This window comes from Anomaloglossus baeobatrachus, chromosome 3 (genome assembly GCF_048569485.1).
Source record: "Anomaloglossus baeobatrachus isolate aAnoBae1 chromosome 3, aAnoBae1.hap1, whole genome shotgun sequence".
NCBI lineage: Eukaryota > Metazoa > Chordata > Amphibia > Anura > Aromobatidae > Anomaloglossus > Anomaloglossus baeobatrachus.
The window spans coordinates 383,107,117-383,123,188 of record NC_134355.1 but is presented as its reverse complement, the minus strand read 5'-3'; the positions used below and the strand labels follow the sequence as shown (position 1 = coordinate 383,123,188).

Genomic DNA, 16,072 nt, shown 5'->3' with positions numbered 1-16,072 from the left:
TCCTACTGGAATACACATTACTTAGGATACAAACCCAGCTTTTCGGCACTGGGCACTACATTGCAACCCAAAGTCCTTTGTTAATTTTCAAATTTCATGATGACTTGCACACAGTCAAGGCACCCAGTGCCTGAGGCAGCAAACAAACCCAAAACATCTTTGAACCGCCACCATATTTGACATTAGGTAAACTGTTCTTTTCTTTGTAGGCCTCAAAATTCTGTTTTCAGTAAACAGTAGATTGATGTGTTTTACCAAAAAGCTCTGTCTTGGTCTCATCTGTTCACAAGACACGTTCCCAGAAGGATTTTGGCTTACTTGTGTACATTTTGACAAACTGCAGTCTAGCTTTTTTATGTCTCTGTGTCAGCAGTGCGGTCCTCTTGGGTCTCTTGCCATAGTGATTCATTTGATTAAGGTGTCAACGTATTGTTCATGCTGACAGTGATGCTCCCTGAGCCTGCAGGACAGGTTCAATTTCTTTGGAACTTGATTGTGGTGGCTTATCCACCATCTGGACTATCCTGTGTTGCAGATTATCCTGTGTTGCAAATAATAAATTGGAGATTTTTCATAGATAGAAAAAGCTCACCAACCAGCGCTGAATAATAGGAATATTTGATATTTTAATATTTTATTAATCGACAGTATGAAAAAATAATGAATAATACTACTACATAGGACAAAAAACACAAAAAAACACAAAAGAGATATACAGACAAGAGGGAGTATAATAATACTGTACTATCGTGGAGCCCCGGCCGGTGGCACCACGAATATTACTAAGTGTTGGTAAAACTAAAGGTCCGACCAAGAGAAAAAAACTTCCTCAGGAATATCCAAAAAAATGAAGGATGATTGTTATAAAAAAATTTTTGCCCAAGGGGGGGTACCACGTCCGTGCTAGCCCATATGTGAGGGCAAGGGTTCCTTCTGGCGAATGTTAGTGCACAGATGTATCCTTCAAAATCGATTAGATTGTGCTGACATCCACGCTGCAAGTTTTCACGGTCCCTGAAATAAGATTGAATATGCCGCGCTTCTACCAAAGGCTCTGACAGGCAGACGGATCAGTGCACCAGGGACTCGTTACAAGTCTCGGTGTATATTACCTGACACCCGCGCTGGCATGGGGACTCCGTGAAGTATGGTCCTTGCGTGGAGCGATTCTCTCTCACCGCTGGAGAGGAGGGAATTATGCCGGGTTGGGATTTGCGAAAATCCTTAGATCCAAGCAGGATATTAGTTGAGAGTTACTGAAGCAAGATTGCACCGTCCCAAGGCGTAGATTCCTCCGTGCACCTTGCTTAAACGTTCAGTTGCCAGTAAATCGGCAGAGTCCGTAATCGATAGGAACAAGCAGACAACTGCGTCCACTTCGCAATATTAAACTGAGCTAGATCCGACGCGCGTTTCGGGGGCGTCACCAGTCCCCCTTCCTCAAGGATAGCTCAGTCATTCCATTAAAGCCTAGGCCAAGGACAAAAAGATCTGGACTGTTGCTCAATGGTCAGCACAATCTAATAGATTTTAAAGGATACATCTGTGCACTAACATTCGCCAGAAGGAACCCTTGCCCTCACATATGGGCTAGCACGGACGTGGTACCCCCCCTTGGGCAAAAATTTTTTTATAACAATCATCCTTCATTTTTTTGGATATTCCTGAGGAAGTTTTTTTCTCTTGGTCGGACCTTTAGTTTTACCAACACTTAGTAATATTCGTGGTGCCACCGGCCGGGGCTCCACGATAGTACAGTATTATTATACTCCCTCTTGTCTGTATATCTCTTTTGTGTTTTTTTGTGTTTTTTGTCCTATGTAGTAGTATTATTCATTATTTTTTCATACTGTCTATTAATAAAATATTAAAATATCAAATATTCCTATTATTCAGCGCTGGTTGGTGAGCTTTTTCTATCTATGAAAAATCTCCAATTTATTATTTGTTTGTATCCAGGCAATTTTGGGGTGTTTTTTGCCTACAAACCAGCTGCAGAATTTTAAGTGAATGGTTGGATCTAGCGCTTACTCCTGTCCTTGGACAATCTATTATCCTGTGTTGCAACCTTTCGGAAACTTTTCCCTGCCATCCATGTCCAGGGAAATTAGCTTCAGCGCCATGGGTTGTAAACATCTTCATTATGTTGCGTGCAGTGGACAAAGGAACTTCAAGATTTCTGGAGATGGACCTGTAACCTTAATTATTGATCTTTTTCTACAATTTTGGTTCTAAAGTCCTCCTACAGTTCTCTTTTCCTCTTTCTGTTCTCTATGCTTAGTGTGGCACACACAGTCACACAATGCAAAGACTGAGTCAACTTCTCCCCTTTTTATCTGGTTTCAGGTGTGATTTTCATATTGCCCACACCTGTCATTTGCCACAGGTGAGTTTGAACGAGCATCACTTGCTTGAAATAAAGTTTGTTTGCCCACAATTTTGTAGAGGTACCCAAAATTTTGTCCAGTATATTTTTGGGGATTTGTGTGAAATTATGTCCAAATTGCCTTTTTTTTCTCTGTTTTTTTTGTGTTGTTCCAATACACAGAAAGGAAATAAACGTGTATAACAAAACATGTGTAATTGCAACAATTTTCTGGGAAAAGCCTCCCTTCTACTGATCCTCATCTACGATTATAGTGCGTCTGTACAAGCTTGCTCTAATGATTTGTAATCTAATTGTATAGTATTTACACTGGACTTCATACAGTAGTCTGAAAATAAAGTACATTAAGGACTAATGCATTACGCAAAATGTCTACCACTTTTGGCCAAGGTGCACGTTGGTTTTTATTTAAAATATCAAATTGTGAAGCATGAATGATAAAGGGATGTTATAACATTACAGAACTTTGGCACCAGTGTCAGGACCAGATCACTGATAAATAACACAAGCCTAAGATGCATGTCAGGCTATGTGCCCACGGGTGTGCGCTCTGCACCGCAGCGTAATGTCACTGAATGTCGGCTTCAGAGCGCAGCTAAAAAGGTCCATTCTGAAACTTTAGTGACTGCAGAATTTGTGCGCTCTGGATGCTGCCTCTCCCTATAGACAGAGTGGAGACAGCATGCAAAGCGCACAAAAGAAGTGACATGTTGCTTTTTAGAACGCAGCGATTTGGCAGCATGCAAATCGCTGTGTTCTAAAACGCAATGTGCGCATTGATTATGCACAATCTTCTTAGATTGTGCAGGGGACGCAGGACGCATGCAGTTACGCTGCAGTGCAATACATAGCATAACTGCATTCAATACGCACATGTGGGCACATAGTCTTAAGGGTGCTTACACGCTGCGACATCGCTAGCGATCTCGTTAGCGATGTGACACGCCAGATCGCAGATGCGATCTTCCGAGATCGCACATGTGTCCGGTGCTACAAAAACGACCTATGTGCGATTTCGGCAGATCGCATCTGCGATCTGGCTTGTCACATAGCTAACAAGATCGCTAGCGATGTCGCAGCGTGTAAAGCACCCTTCACAATTGGTACACCCAACAATTCCAAGAATGGGACTCAATAAACATGCTCTACACAGCACCATCTTGAATGAAGCGGCGGTTTGGATGTTGCCCAATCTCCACTACATTTATGGGACTTCCAGAAAAAGCATAGCAAAGCGCTTCACTACTTTCCATACATACCGACTGCTCTAGTTAAGATCGGGCTTTGTAGTACCCGATTCTCAGGTTCCAGAGCCCTTCTTCTCCGGATCGCTAGGGTTTCCATCAGTTGAACCCTCAGCACACAATAAGGTATCACCTATCTGTAAGGCATTTTGGGAATGGCCCTTTAATATTTGTCAGCTTGCCTGATTTGGTACCTGTTTGTAGAATGCACATGTGTACTAGTCGTACATTACATTAATCCAACTGCTATAGAGGTGATCTTTCTGCCGTAATAAAGATTATACCGATTAGCGATCATAAGCACCAATATTAAAAATATAAATCTGTTCTAAATAACATGATAAAAATGGTAATTAAAATAAAGTCACAATAGATGATGAGACTGTATCAACAAGAACCAATGGAGGTAGATTACTATGGCATTTACATAATAAAGTAATAATTTGAAGAAGTAGCAAGACAGTATAGTTACTGGTTACAGGAGTTATGAGTCTGATAGTTCATGTGCTGTTTACTACATCTTTATAACATTGTGACTGTTTTTTCTCTTTTTGTTTTATTACTTTTTAGAACACCATAATGACCCGTGATCAAATTGAAAGAGACTATGATGCTCTCGTGAAGAGCTCAGGCCAGCTCCTTGAAGCCTTACAGAAGAAGAAGAAACAGGAGGAAGAAGCAGAACGCTTACGCCGTATTCAAGAGGAGATGGAACGGGAAAGGAAAAGACGTGAGGCAGAAGAAGAACTACGAAGAAAAGAGGAAAATGAGAGAAGACTGTGAGTTATACCTTAGTCATTGTTACAAGGTGTCAAACTCAAGGCCCGCAAGCCAAATTCGGCCCACCTCATCATTTTATGTGGCCTGTGAGGTCAAGACACAGAAATATTTAAATTTCCCTACTTGCACAAATTAATCTCATGGTGGACTTAAATAAAATTGCGGTGGTGGCGCCGAGCAATCTGTGCAGCCGCTAGGGCCATTTAATGGAGGACCGCCAAGAGATCAATCTGAGCAAGCGCCACCAGTGGCTAGCACAGGGCCGGCAATAAATTTAAAGAAGAGACACACAGAGTTAGGGGAGGGGCCAAAACAGAGCTGAAGACCCTTCCACCAGTCCCGCCCCAATGCATCAAGATATGAATAGAAGAGATGACAGCATTATAGTGTCAATATGGCCCTCTTTTTACTCTAGTTAGTGAAATTTCTGCTGACAGGTTCTCTTTAAAGAACAGTGTGGAGGTGTGCGTCGAAAAAAAAATTTGTGCTGGCACCACTCCCTCTACTACATACTAGCTGTGTTTTACGTCGACACAGCCAGCACTTAACAGAAGAGTGGAGCCAGCAAAGGGGAGCTGATATCATCTTGATGTCTGAGCGGATGCAGCCAGTGCTTAGTAGAGTGAGCGTGCCAAAAAAGGAATCGGGTGCCCTCTTTGAAATCAAGGGGACACAGTCAGCATGCACTTAACAAAGGGGGTGTCAGAAGCACAGGGACCAGGTTCTATCTTTTAACATTTAGATTAGTGTGGAGGTAGCCAGTACATAGCATAGGGTCTGGCGAAAGCAAAATGGAGCAGGTTCCATCTTTGATTAAGAGCAGATCTAGCCAATACTTAGCATATGGAGCAGTCTATTTTGGACTCTGCAGTCTGGGACATCGCCCTTGGCCCTACAATCCAGGGACATTGCCCTCAGCCTACAAGCCAGAGACAGCGCCCTTAGCCCTATTACCCAGGAGCAGCTCCCTTAGCCCTACTAAGCAGAGACAGCGCCTTTAGCATTACTAAGCAGGGACAGCACCCTTAGCCCTACTATGCAGGAACAGTGCCTTTAGCCCTGCTAAGCAGGGACAGGGCCCTTAGACCTCATGTAGTCGCTGGCCAGTTTGTGAAATCTACATGAGCCCTTACAATTACAAGCAGCCATTTAAAGACAACCATAATGAGTGAAAATGAGCTTGACACACCTGGTTTAGAAGGTTGAACTTCTATAATATATGCTATATATTCCACTGATATCGATGGACCACTTCTCATGGTTTTGTCTGTATTGTTTTTGTAGAAAAGCTGAGATTGAAGCAAAAAGGAAACAAGATGAAGAAGACCGTAAAAAGAGGGAAGAGGAAGAGAGGAGAATCCAGGTTTGTAGAAAACTGGTTATCGTTTTTAGGACTTTAATATTACTCTTCTATCATGAGAGCTTGGTTGTCTAACCCTTGATGGTTCCTGTTGCGCTCTTCCACTTCATCGATATTAAAACCACCTCTCCGGTTTTTAGTTACTAAGGTTTATCTACTTTTTGTTCCCGCATCACATCCTAAATTGTCACAACTCAGGTTTAAACTGTCAGAAACAACCTGATGTCAGTACTGATATTTAGATATTTTTCAGAATTGTGTTGAATTCCAGTATTCATTTTCTTGCTTTCTTCTTTCCTTTTCCTGTGCCTTTTTCTTTGCCCAGGTCAATTGTTCTTGTCCGTCTGCGTCCTTCATCTCCCTCCTCATTTATCTCTCTGACATTGGTTCCCTATGCTTTACCTGCACTGAAGGCGTGTGGGCTATGATTCTATCACATTTCATACTCACTGTATCTGAGGTGCCTAAAAATAGGTATACACTGATTGAATTGGATATTCATATACTCCCTTTCTGAACCGCTGTAGTCTGCCACATGTGAACTTCTAAACAGTTTTTTTTTCTATAATCTAGTCCAGTCAAATGATTAAATCCATTCTTTGCGAATAGATTTTGAAGCATTGTTGAACTGGTCCTCTCTTCATTGTATAGGTCACAAAGTCAAAGCTTTTCCATAATAATTCGCAATTAAAAATGCTCTTCAAAGTGTTTTGCCACATTTCATTATTCCATGATGTAATATCTTCACCTTGAGTCATGTTTTTATCATGTAAAATAAGTTATCTTCATTCCAAGTGATTTTAAGTTTGTCTTGCACTTTTCCTTTTTTTGCCCCCTTGTTCTCCATCATGTCACCCTTTCATTCATACCGTGTACCATGGCCTTTTGTGGTCAGTCATAAAATCACAGCAGTGACATATGGTTTAGATATATGGACGACCCACTCCAACCTCCATGCTATTCTCCCTCATCTAGACACACTCAGAAGATTGCTTTAGTAAGAAAAGAGATGATTTTGCTCAGTAGGTTATTTTAGGAAAAAAATTCATTGTGCCTCAGAACATTCTGTAGTTTTCGAGTCTTGGTCCTAACCTTTGCTATGGTCAACATCACAAGCAAACCGAATATATAAAGTTACCCTTCAGTCTCCTAAATCAACCAGCAAGATTGGATCTTTCCAATTCCCCTCTGAAGACCCTTGGATGGTATAATACGTTTAGTGCTCATATTGCTAAATTAAAGCAATCTATAAAAAATAGTTTGCTTGATTACCAATCTTTTGAAATCCTGTTTTCCAAAAATTCTGACTTCATGTCCCAAAATGTTATACAGTACATGCTGAATTCTCTTTGTAGTCATCACTGTGGCTGATAAAGCTTTCATATTTCTATCCTCAATAAAGTCGGAGCAGAATAGTTTTTTTAGAAGTCGTCAAATTTATCTCCTTCACCTTTCTTTCTGTCCTTATGTTCTCTCATATTATATTATCATTTATTATTGCTATGTTGCAGATGTCAGAAGCAGTGTAGCTGACTGAGTCTCTCCAGTTTCAGCTATTGCTACTCAATCTTGACTCAATACTCTCTAATTTCCAGATAGGTCAGGGATCCTCTGTGGGAAAGCAAATTATTTCTAACCATGTTTCTAATCCTGTAAGCAATGAGTATGACAGACCTTCTTTTGTTTTCAGGATAAATTCCTTTCTAAAATTGTTGGCCCTGTCACTTACTATTATTATTCTCTAAATCAATTACTTTTAGAAAAACATCTTCAGGCCACAGCCATTTTGGTGGAACCCCTATTATGTCAACAGCCATCTCTCCCACCTTGACCATAGACTTGCATAGATCAGAGTGCTAACATAAATTCAGATTGTTGGTTAGTTTGGTGGACCTGCAAGTGTGTATGACCATTTTGTGCCCTCATTTTTAATCCTATTTCATCGTCTAAAATGACTAAACATATTTATACAAGGACAGGCTAAAGAGCAACTTCCAGCCACTATTTCTTTATGACGGAGAAAGAACTACTGATGAAGAACCACAATCATGGCTATCATTATTGAATAGGGTTCCTGCTCAGTGCCACAATTGCATCCTGGTGCCAGCCACACAGGTATTAGTTGATATTTGGCCAAAACCTGCCAGCTCGACATACCTATAGCATTTTCTTACTGTCTAGTGAGTCTCTACACTAATTCACTGAAAGAGACCTCAATTCCAAACACCATAGAACAATAGGCCATACATGTCAGTACCTGGTTATACTACCAAGATACTGTAGGACGCAGCAGGCCCCAGTGATATGAGGCGGAGGTAGCACTGGTGCAAAATACTAATGAAGAACCACTCACATGTGGGGGGAATTAATTTAAGATTATAATTCACACATGTCAGGCTTGTATAAGATTCCAGCCACACAGATGTATGTAAGGCACCCTTCCGACTAACAGCCTATTGGTAATGCTTAGTTACGGTAGTAGTGTTTGGTAAGGCGGGATACCGAGCACTATGTAAGGGCTACCTAAAAGGACAAACAAATTATTTCCTCCCACCAACATTATTCTGCAAAGATAAAAAAATAAAATACATGCGGTATGAGTTGATATTTTGGCCAAAAAATTTAAACTTGTAACCCGTGAGGGTCAATGATTCAAATGCCCTACAAAGCAATTCACATAAAAGGATACCAAATGCAAAGAAGATCACAGGAAAAAATGGCACGCTGTCCAATACTTGGTCACAAAAACAATATTGCAGGATCCAGACAGGCTCCCATGATACAAGGCAGGTGTAAATTACTGAAGAGCAACTAATCACACACCGACCATCCATGAAAGGGAAAAGGGGGAGTTGCTTAGTATTATGTATGCACATGGTAAAGGCCCATTTAAGATAGCATTCACACAGTCATGTGTCCGAATTTATAATACAAAGAAATCGTCCTCCCCCCATGAGGGATAGATGTGTGATTGGATGTTCTTCAGTATTTCTGGAAACAAATTCTGACAAGTCGTGGGTCAAAAAGGGGAAGGTTTTATGTAAGCCGTGCCCAGGGGTGGGTATTTTCAGGCTAGGTGTGAAAGAACTCACATGCTACAGATTTGGAAAAAAAAAAGCTTTGATGGTTCAAATTTGCAAGGAAAAAGTTAGAAACAGATGAATAAAATTTCAGAAATCTCACTGACTTTGCTGGTATTGTAAAGTGCAAAGTTTTTTCTTCCATATCAAAAATGCAGTGTGTAAATAAGCGCTTACAGTTTCTTTAGTGTATTGTTGCCTTACCTTGCTTTCTCTATAGCTAATCTGAGAATTGTGACATTCTCTCACTATCCAGATGTATCCCAAAATGGCTGCTGCATTTCATGCTTCTGCTTTTATATGGGCTATAATCATCCCTCCAGATTGAGTGTACTATACCATGTGATGCGATAGCTGCAAAACATTGGTGCCCACCTGGCCATATCTGAGGTCAATTGAGCCTTCTCTGGCTTGATGCAATTTTTTGCAATGTGTAAAATGGCAGCAACCATCCTTAAGTTTATCTGGTTCATTGGGTTTCTAAGAATTTGACACATATGATTCACATCAATTCAATCTGCTTATTTCTAATTACTATCTTCACCTTTGTTTCCATAATGGCATCATCTTTTCACTGCATTTCCTTATGTTATACCCTCATTTTTCCCATTTCTTCATTAAAGGTGTTGTCCACTACTTGGACAAACCCTTCTAAATCACGGTTTCCTCCAAGTAAAATAGTGACACATATATTCGTCTCCACTGTCATCTCCTTTCTAGCAGTGCTGGCTATGGCTCTCCTGGGGCTTTCATGACATTGTTAGTTTGCGATCCCTCTAGCTAATCAATGGCGATTACACTATCCCTTCTTTTTGGACAAATCAGGCATTAGCTGGAAGTGAGAGAAAAGCCGCAGTTCTGTCTTCCTCCAAATGTCATTTATGTCTGAAGGAGGAAACAGGGAAGTGGCTGCTAATTGGCCACATTAATCACACAAGCCCCAGGAGAGCTAGTGCTGACACCATGGAACAGTGTTGGCACCGGAGTAGAGCATACAGTGCCTTGGCAAAGTATTTATACCACATGAACTTTTTCAAAATACACCCATAAACTTAATATATTTTATTGGGATTTTATGTGAGATATCAACACTAATTAACACGCATTTGTGCAGTGTAATGTTAATGATACATGGTTTTCTAAATATGTTAAAAATATAAATCTGACATGCCTTTGTATTCAGCCCCCTAAGTCAATACTTTATAGGACCACCTTTCATTATTTCTGCAAGCCTTTTGAGGTACGCCTCTACTAGCTTTGCAGATTATTCTTTGCAAAATAGCTCTCGCTATAGTGTCTGTGAACAGGACATTTTAAGTCTTGTCACAGATTCTCAATGGGATTTAGTTGTGAGCTTTGACTGGCCATTCAAACACATGACTATGCTAAACCATTCCATTGTAGGTTTGGTGGTATGTGTCATTGTCCTACTGGAAGGTGAACCTACACCCTAGTCTCAAGCCTTTTACGGCCTTTAACAGATTTTCCTCCAGGATTGCCCTGGATTTATGCAACCATCCATCCATTTATCTATCTTCCCAACAACTCTGACCAGCTTCCCGGTCCCTGATGGAGAACAGATCCCCAAAGCATGATACTGCCACCACCATGTTTTATAGTGGGGATGATGTTTTCAGGGAGTTGTATAGTGTTCATGTTCTGCCATTTTGTATTTAGCCCAAAAGGTTCTACTTTGGTCTCATCTGACCAGAGCACCTTCGTCCATGTGATGTGTTCTGTGCATGTCTTTTTTCAAACTGTAAATGGGACTTCTTATGGCTTTCAAAAATTGATTTATTTTTGCCACTCTTCCATAAAGGCCAGATTTGTGAAGTATACAACTAATAGTTGTCCTGAGGACAGATTCTCCCACCTGAGCTGTGGATCTCTGAAGCTTCACCAGAGTGACCATGGCCCTCTTGGCTACTTCTCTAATTAGTATTCTCCTTGCTTGGGATGTTAGTTTATGTGGGCGGAAATGTCTTTGTAGATTTGCAGTTGTGCCATACTTTTTTATTTTTGGATGATGGATTGAACATTGCTTCTTGAGATGTTCAGAGCTTGAACGAATTTATTTTAAAGCCTAACCCTGCTTTATTTTTTTTCCAAAACTTTATCCCTGACCTGTCTATTGTGTTCATTGGTTTTCCTGATGCAATTTGATCCTTAATGTTTTCAAACAAACCTCTGAAGCCTTCACAGAACAGCTGTAGTTATACTAAGAATAAATTACACACAGGTGGACTCAATTTACTAATTAGGCAACTTCTGGAGGCACTTGATCACTCAGGATTTCATTCACTTATTCTTGGTACTTATTGTTATTTTATTAGATAAAATCTTAATAAAATACAATTACGTTTGTGGCTGTAACTTGAAAAGTTCAGAGTATTAATGCTTTTTCAAGGTATTATAGATGTTATTATTTTAGGGGCTATCTGTATAGTGGACATGCACTTTAATAATGTTAATTTTAATTGTAGACAAAACTTCTACAATAATTATGAATTTTTTTTTGGAGCTGAGTAATATGTTTTCCCTATTATGGTGTATAATATCGATCATCGACTTTCTACATACAGTTTTCGGTGTCTGAGGTTGGAGTGTCCGCTGAAGTCAGGGATTATCATTCAGCAACACCTCCCTGATTTAATGCTCTGTGTATCCTAACAGGGAGGTATTCATTAGTCTTACTTTACTACCTGCCTTCTATTATTTTCCTCCATCCAACATTGACAAGGGTTCATTAGCTATATTACATGTTCATTCATTTTATAGCTCGGAGTTGCCACAATAAAGTTTTTTCTTAAGATGTAATCGTGGTATAATTCACAGTCACTTTTAAGGAATTTGAGGATGATGGTAAAATAGAAATGTGGATACAAGGAAATGATGCGTGATTGTTTAGGTGGTTTATTGTTCCTTTAAACTGCATGAAAGGAGAAATATCCTGCACAGTTTGAGTCTGCATTCTGTTACCATTCGAAGTAAATATATCTGATTATTATCTTAAGAATTCTATTACAGATATTGAAAGCTAAATTGCAAACCCGACTTTTTTTTTTCTTCCTTATTTACGCTCACAACACATATCATCCAATTTAGAAATGACAACTGCAAGACTAAATGTAAAGTGGGATTCCAGTTGAAGGATCAAAAAAAATTCTCAATCCAGTTGCCTCTGCGTGATGCTCACATGCTGTTTTCTTCAGTGGTGGATACTTTAAAAGCCACAAGTAAATGGCTTTGGATAATCTAGTTAAAGTAGTCTTAGACATTTATGGCTTGTCCACAAAAAATTACAAGATGGCAATGTCCCTTTCATAGTCAATTGCCTTCATAGAATCAACTGCACAAAATAAAATTAAGTTCTTGAATAAATGGCAAGAGTAGAGAAGAGTCCTCCAGCTGGGAGTGTACTGGTTACGTTCACTTTTTTTTTAGGGATAGCGATACTTCGTGCAAGAGTGATGTCGTTTATCCTTTTACATTTTTTTTTTTGGTGCTACAGTGCAAAATTGTATTACTCTTGTTTTATTAACTTACATGCAGGCGGAGGTGGAAATTCAGCTGGCCAGGGAACGTGAAGAGGAATCCCAGCAGCAAACTATTCTCGAACAAGAGCGTAGAGATCGCGAGCTTGCAATGAGGATCGCTCAAAGTGAGGCTGAGCTCATCAATGAAGACTTTGGGTCAGACTCGGCACTACGCAGGTATTCACATCGCTTTATTCATTTACTTGTTCTGACGAGTAATGGTTATATGTATAAAATATTTATACATATATATTATATATGTACAGTCATGGCTGAAAATGTTGACATTAATGAAATTGTTCCAGAAAATGAAGTATTTCTTCCAGAAAATTATCACAATTACACATGTTTTCTTATTCACATGTTTATATCCTTTGTGTGCAATCAATCACTTCCTATAGCCATCAACAAGCTTCTTCCACCTCTCAACTTTTGGACCGCTCTTCTTTTGCAAACTGCTCTATGTCTCTCATATTTGAAGAGTGCATTCTCCCAACAGCAATTTTAAGATCTCTCTACGGGTCTTCAATTGAGTTTAGATCCAGACTCATTGCTGCCACTTCAGAACTCTCCAGTACTTTGTTTCCATCCATTACTGAGGGCTTCTTGAATTATGTTTGGGGTTACTGTGCTGCTTGAAGACCCATGACCTAGGACACAAACCCAGCTTTCAATGTCTTGCACACAGTCATAGCACCCGATGCCAGAGGCAGCAAAACATTTTTGAACCTCCATCACATATTTGACTTTAGATACTGTTTCACCAAAATCAGATGTGTCTTACCTTCATGGCATGTGCATGACCACCTTAAAGCAGATCTGTGATTAGATTTTACAATACAAACTGCATACCTTAGTAAAAGATCTTAGATTTGATGAAATGGGTGTTTCTTATTGTTGTTACTATGAGAATTTTCCTGATTTCTACGAGGAACATTTTCCTGATATAGTTGGATTAAAAACAACATTGTTGTTTTATTTTGAGGAGTAAGTACACTTACTACATCAGGTCTAAGAGACCTAATTAATAATTTAATGTGTGCAAATTGGATTTTGAAACCTCTTGAAAGATCCACTTCATAGAAGGACTCCTATTTTTTACTTTTGTAACTATCCCCCCCACCTTAGTATCTATCACACTTTACTATTATTTTTATTTATAGATAGTGTAAATACTTAGATTCTGATGTTAAGAACTACATATATCTTGAGTCCTAGTCTTCATCCTGAAAGGTATTATTCTATGTTCTGATACCAAACCCATATTGTGTCAGTATATTATTACAAGACCAGCTTGATTCAGTACCACCTCTATCTGCTCTGATGACAGTGTGATTTATCTGTAGTTTTAAATAAACTAATAGATGATAAAGCTGAACTGTAAACTACATTATAATTGTGTGACAGGAGCTGTGCAGTCATTATCATTATCATTGATATGAGCTTGTGTTTCCCCATGGAGAAATTCATTGGTACAGTCCATGCAGTTACATTATATTCTCAGTTCTGATGACTGAGATTTTAACCACCTCCAAAGAATATAAAGCCATGTAATTTCCAGGGGTGGGTCACCCACTAGAGATCACATTACCTAAGTGATAAGCAAATAAGTAGGATTAATTAAAAAAAACAAAACAAAAACCCAAAGCTTTGGTGCTTCTTTAATGAATTATGAATTGTGGAACTTTAATGAATTTTCCGCATCTTACAGCTATGACATAAATGTTAGTCCAACCAGAAGCTGGTGTACATTTAGGGAGTAATTTACGACACTTTTGGGGCTTAAGTTACGATGAATCTTTTGGTAGGCTTGGTACACCCCGTCCTGCCCCACTTTGCCTACTTGTCAAAAGTTGTCAGAGCATACATTTTTGCTAAATTTTGAGAAACATTAAACATTTTAGATCATTGCAAGCAGTTATACACCAGAATTCTGGGGTCAACAGCTTGAGGAATTGGGGCTATATGTCACATCTTAATCGTTATTGGTCTCTCAGGTTAGAGCTTGGCTATTTTTCTAGTTCTAATACTTTTGAAAGTGACTTTGTTTAACAATCGTTGTAAGTTCGGTCATTCCTGTGTGAAATCATTGCGCTCACATTATTCAGAGCCTGGAGCTAGCTTTTGGTGAATATATTAACCTTAGGCATTATCTAGTCTGGATCTCCCTGTACAAAGAAAAGATGATTTAATCTCTGCTCTTCTTAACCCCCTGCTAGTCATGATAAAAGCACATAAGGTATATGTAAGCTTATGGCCTCCAAAGGGACTCATTTAAGAGAATTCTAGATTCATGTTTTTACTTCTTGTTCACTTATTTCAACTTTTAATGTGATTTATGTGTTTCGGTTCTGTTGTTGTCCTTGGAATATATACATTTCTGTGGGATCAGGCAGTGAACCGTGATGAGTGCAACTTGTTTCCAGGTCCGTATGTTTGTGTCTGATTAATTCACTGTGCCACATCTTCCTTGGCGGGGGTGATGGAGCAGTGACTCATGATAGCTCATGCACAACATGGCAAGTAGATTGTTATCTTTTGCTCACAGTCGGTAGGTGAAGTAGAACATTTTGGGCTTTGCTTGGCCAAAATTTGATGACTGTAATCTAGTTTTGCTTTTATGCTGCATAATTTTGGGTTTAATTACTCTCTCATACCTTTTTATCATCTACGTTTTTTAATTAAAGGAAATCTGTCACAATATTTGAGCTATGTAACTTATTTATATGGGCATACAGGTTATAAAGTCCTAAAAATAATCTTACCTGTCTGCCTTATATCTGATGGCTTGTTGTTGATAAATCATCTTTTAATCCTTCATGTTAAGCTGTAGGGGGGGAAAGCGCAATAGGGTCTTACCCGGTATGAGGGTAGAGAGACAGAACAGAAAGAGATACACTCACCTGGTAAGGTTGTGCCAGTCACAACCCCCTATTATCGCATGTGAGTGTTTTTATGTGGTTTAGCAGCGGCCCCGGAAAGCAGGTTATCATATAAATCAAATAGAAAACCGGTTTTAAATGCCGCGCTAAAAACCACAGATGCTGTAGATAAAGAGATTTCCTTTATTTCACAGTTCTACACGTTTCAGAGACATCTCCGTCTCCTTCTTCAGGAAAAGAAATCATATAATATGATTTCTCTTCCTGAGGAATGAGACGGAGATGTCTCTGAAACGCGTAGAACTGTGAAAGAAAGGAAATCTCTTTACAGCATCTGTGGTTTTTAGCGCGGCATTTAAAACCGGTTTTCTATTTGATTTATATGATTCCTTCATGTTAATGAGCTCTTCCAGGCTATGGGGCTGCCCAGAATGTATTGCTTCCTCCGCACTTCAGTAGTTTAGCTATCTCCTCGAGATCACGCGCCTGCACACTGCAATTTCTGATGTTACACTTTATTGTTCTGTCCTCCTATGGGCATAGGCTTCACGTTACTTCTACGCCGGTGGCGAAGATCACTGCTACTGAGAGTGTAAGTTACAGTGATCTCTGAGGCTTGCGCAAAAGGAACGGGAAGCACGTGCCCATAGGAGGACAAACAATAAAGTGTAACATCGGAAATTGTAGGTGCGTAATCTCAGGACAAGAATCAGACGTCACTGGGACACAGCGACGCTAATGGGAAGAGATAGCTAATCTAATGAAGCATGGAGGCAGTGCATCCGCTCCATAGCCTGGAAGAGC

General features: G+C 39.6%; 1 protein-coding gene across 5 annotated transcripts in view; it reads left to right on the top strand.

Annotated features, from left to right (window-relative positions):
• Window positions 1-16,072, top strand: part of MYO6 (myosin VI) — a 363,126-nt gene that overhangs the window by 304,069 nt on the left and 42,985 nt on the right. For all 5 annotated transcript variants that reach the window (XM_075340184.1, XM_075340183.1, XM_075340187.1 and 2 more), the window contains exons 26-28: window positions 4,201-4,409; window positions 5,695-5,773; window positions 12,403-12,563. In XM_075340184.1, coding sequence (XP_075196299.1) covers window positions 4,201-4,409; window positions 5,695-5,773; window positions 12,403-12,563 — 449 coding nt within the window. The remainder of the gene's footprint in view (window positions 1-4,200; window positions 4,410-5,694; window positions 5,774-12,402; window positions 12,564-16,072) is intronic.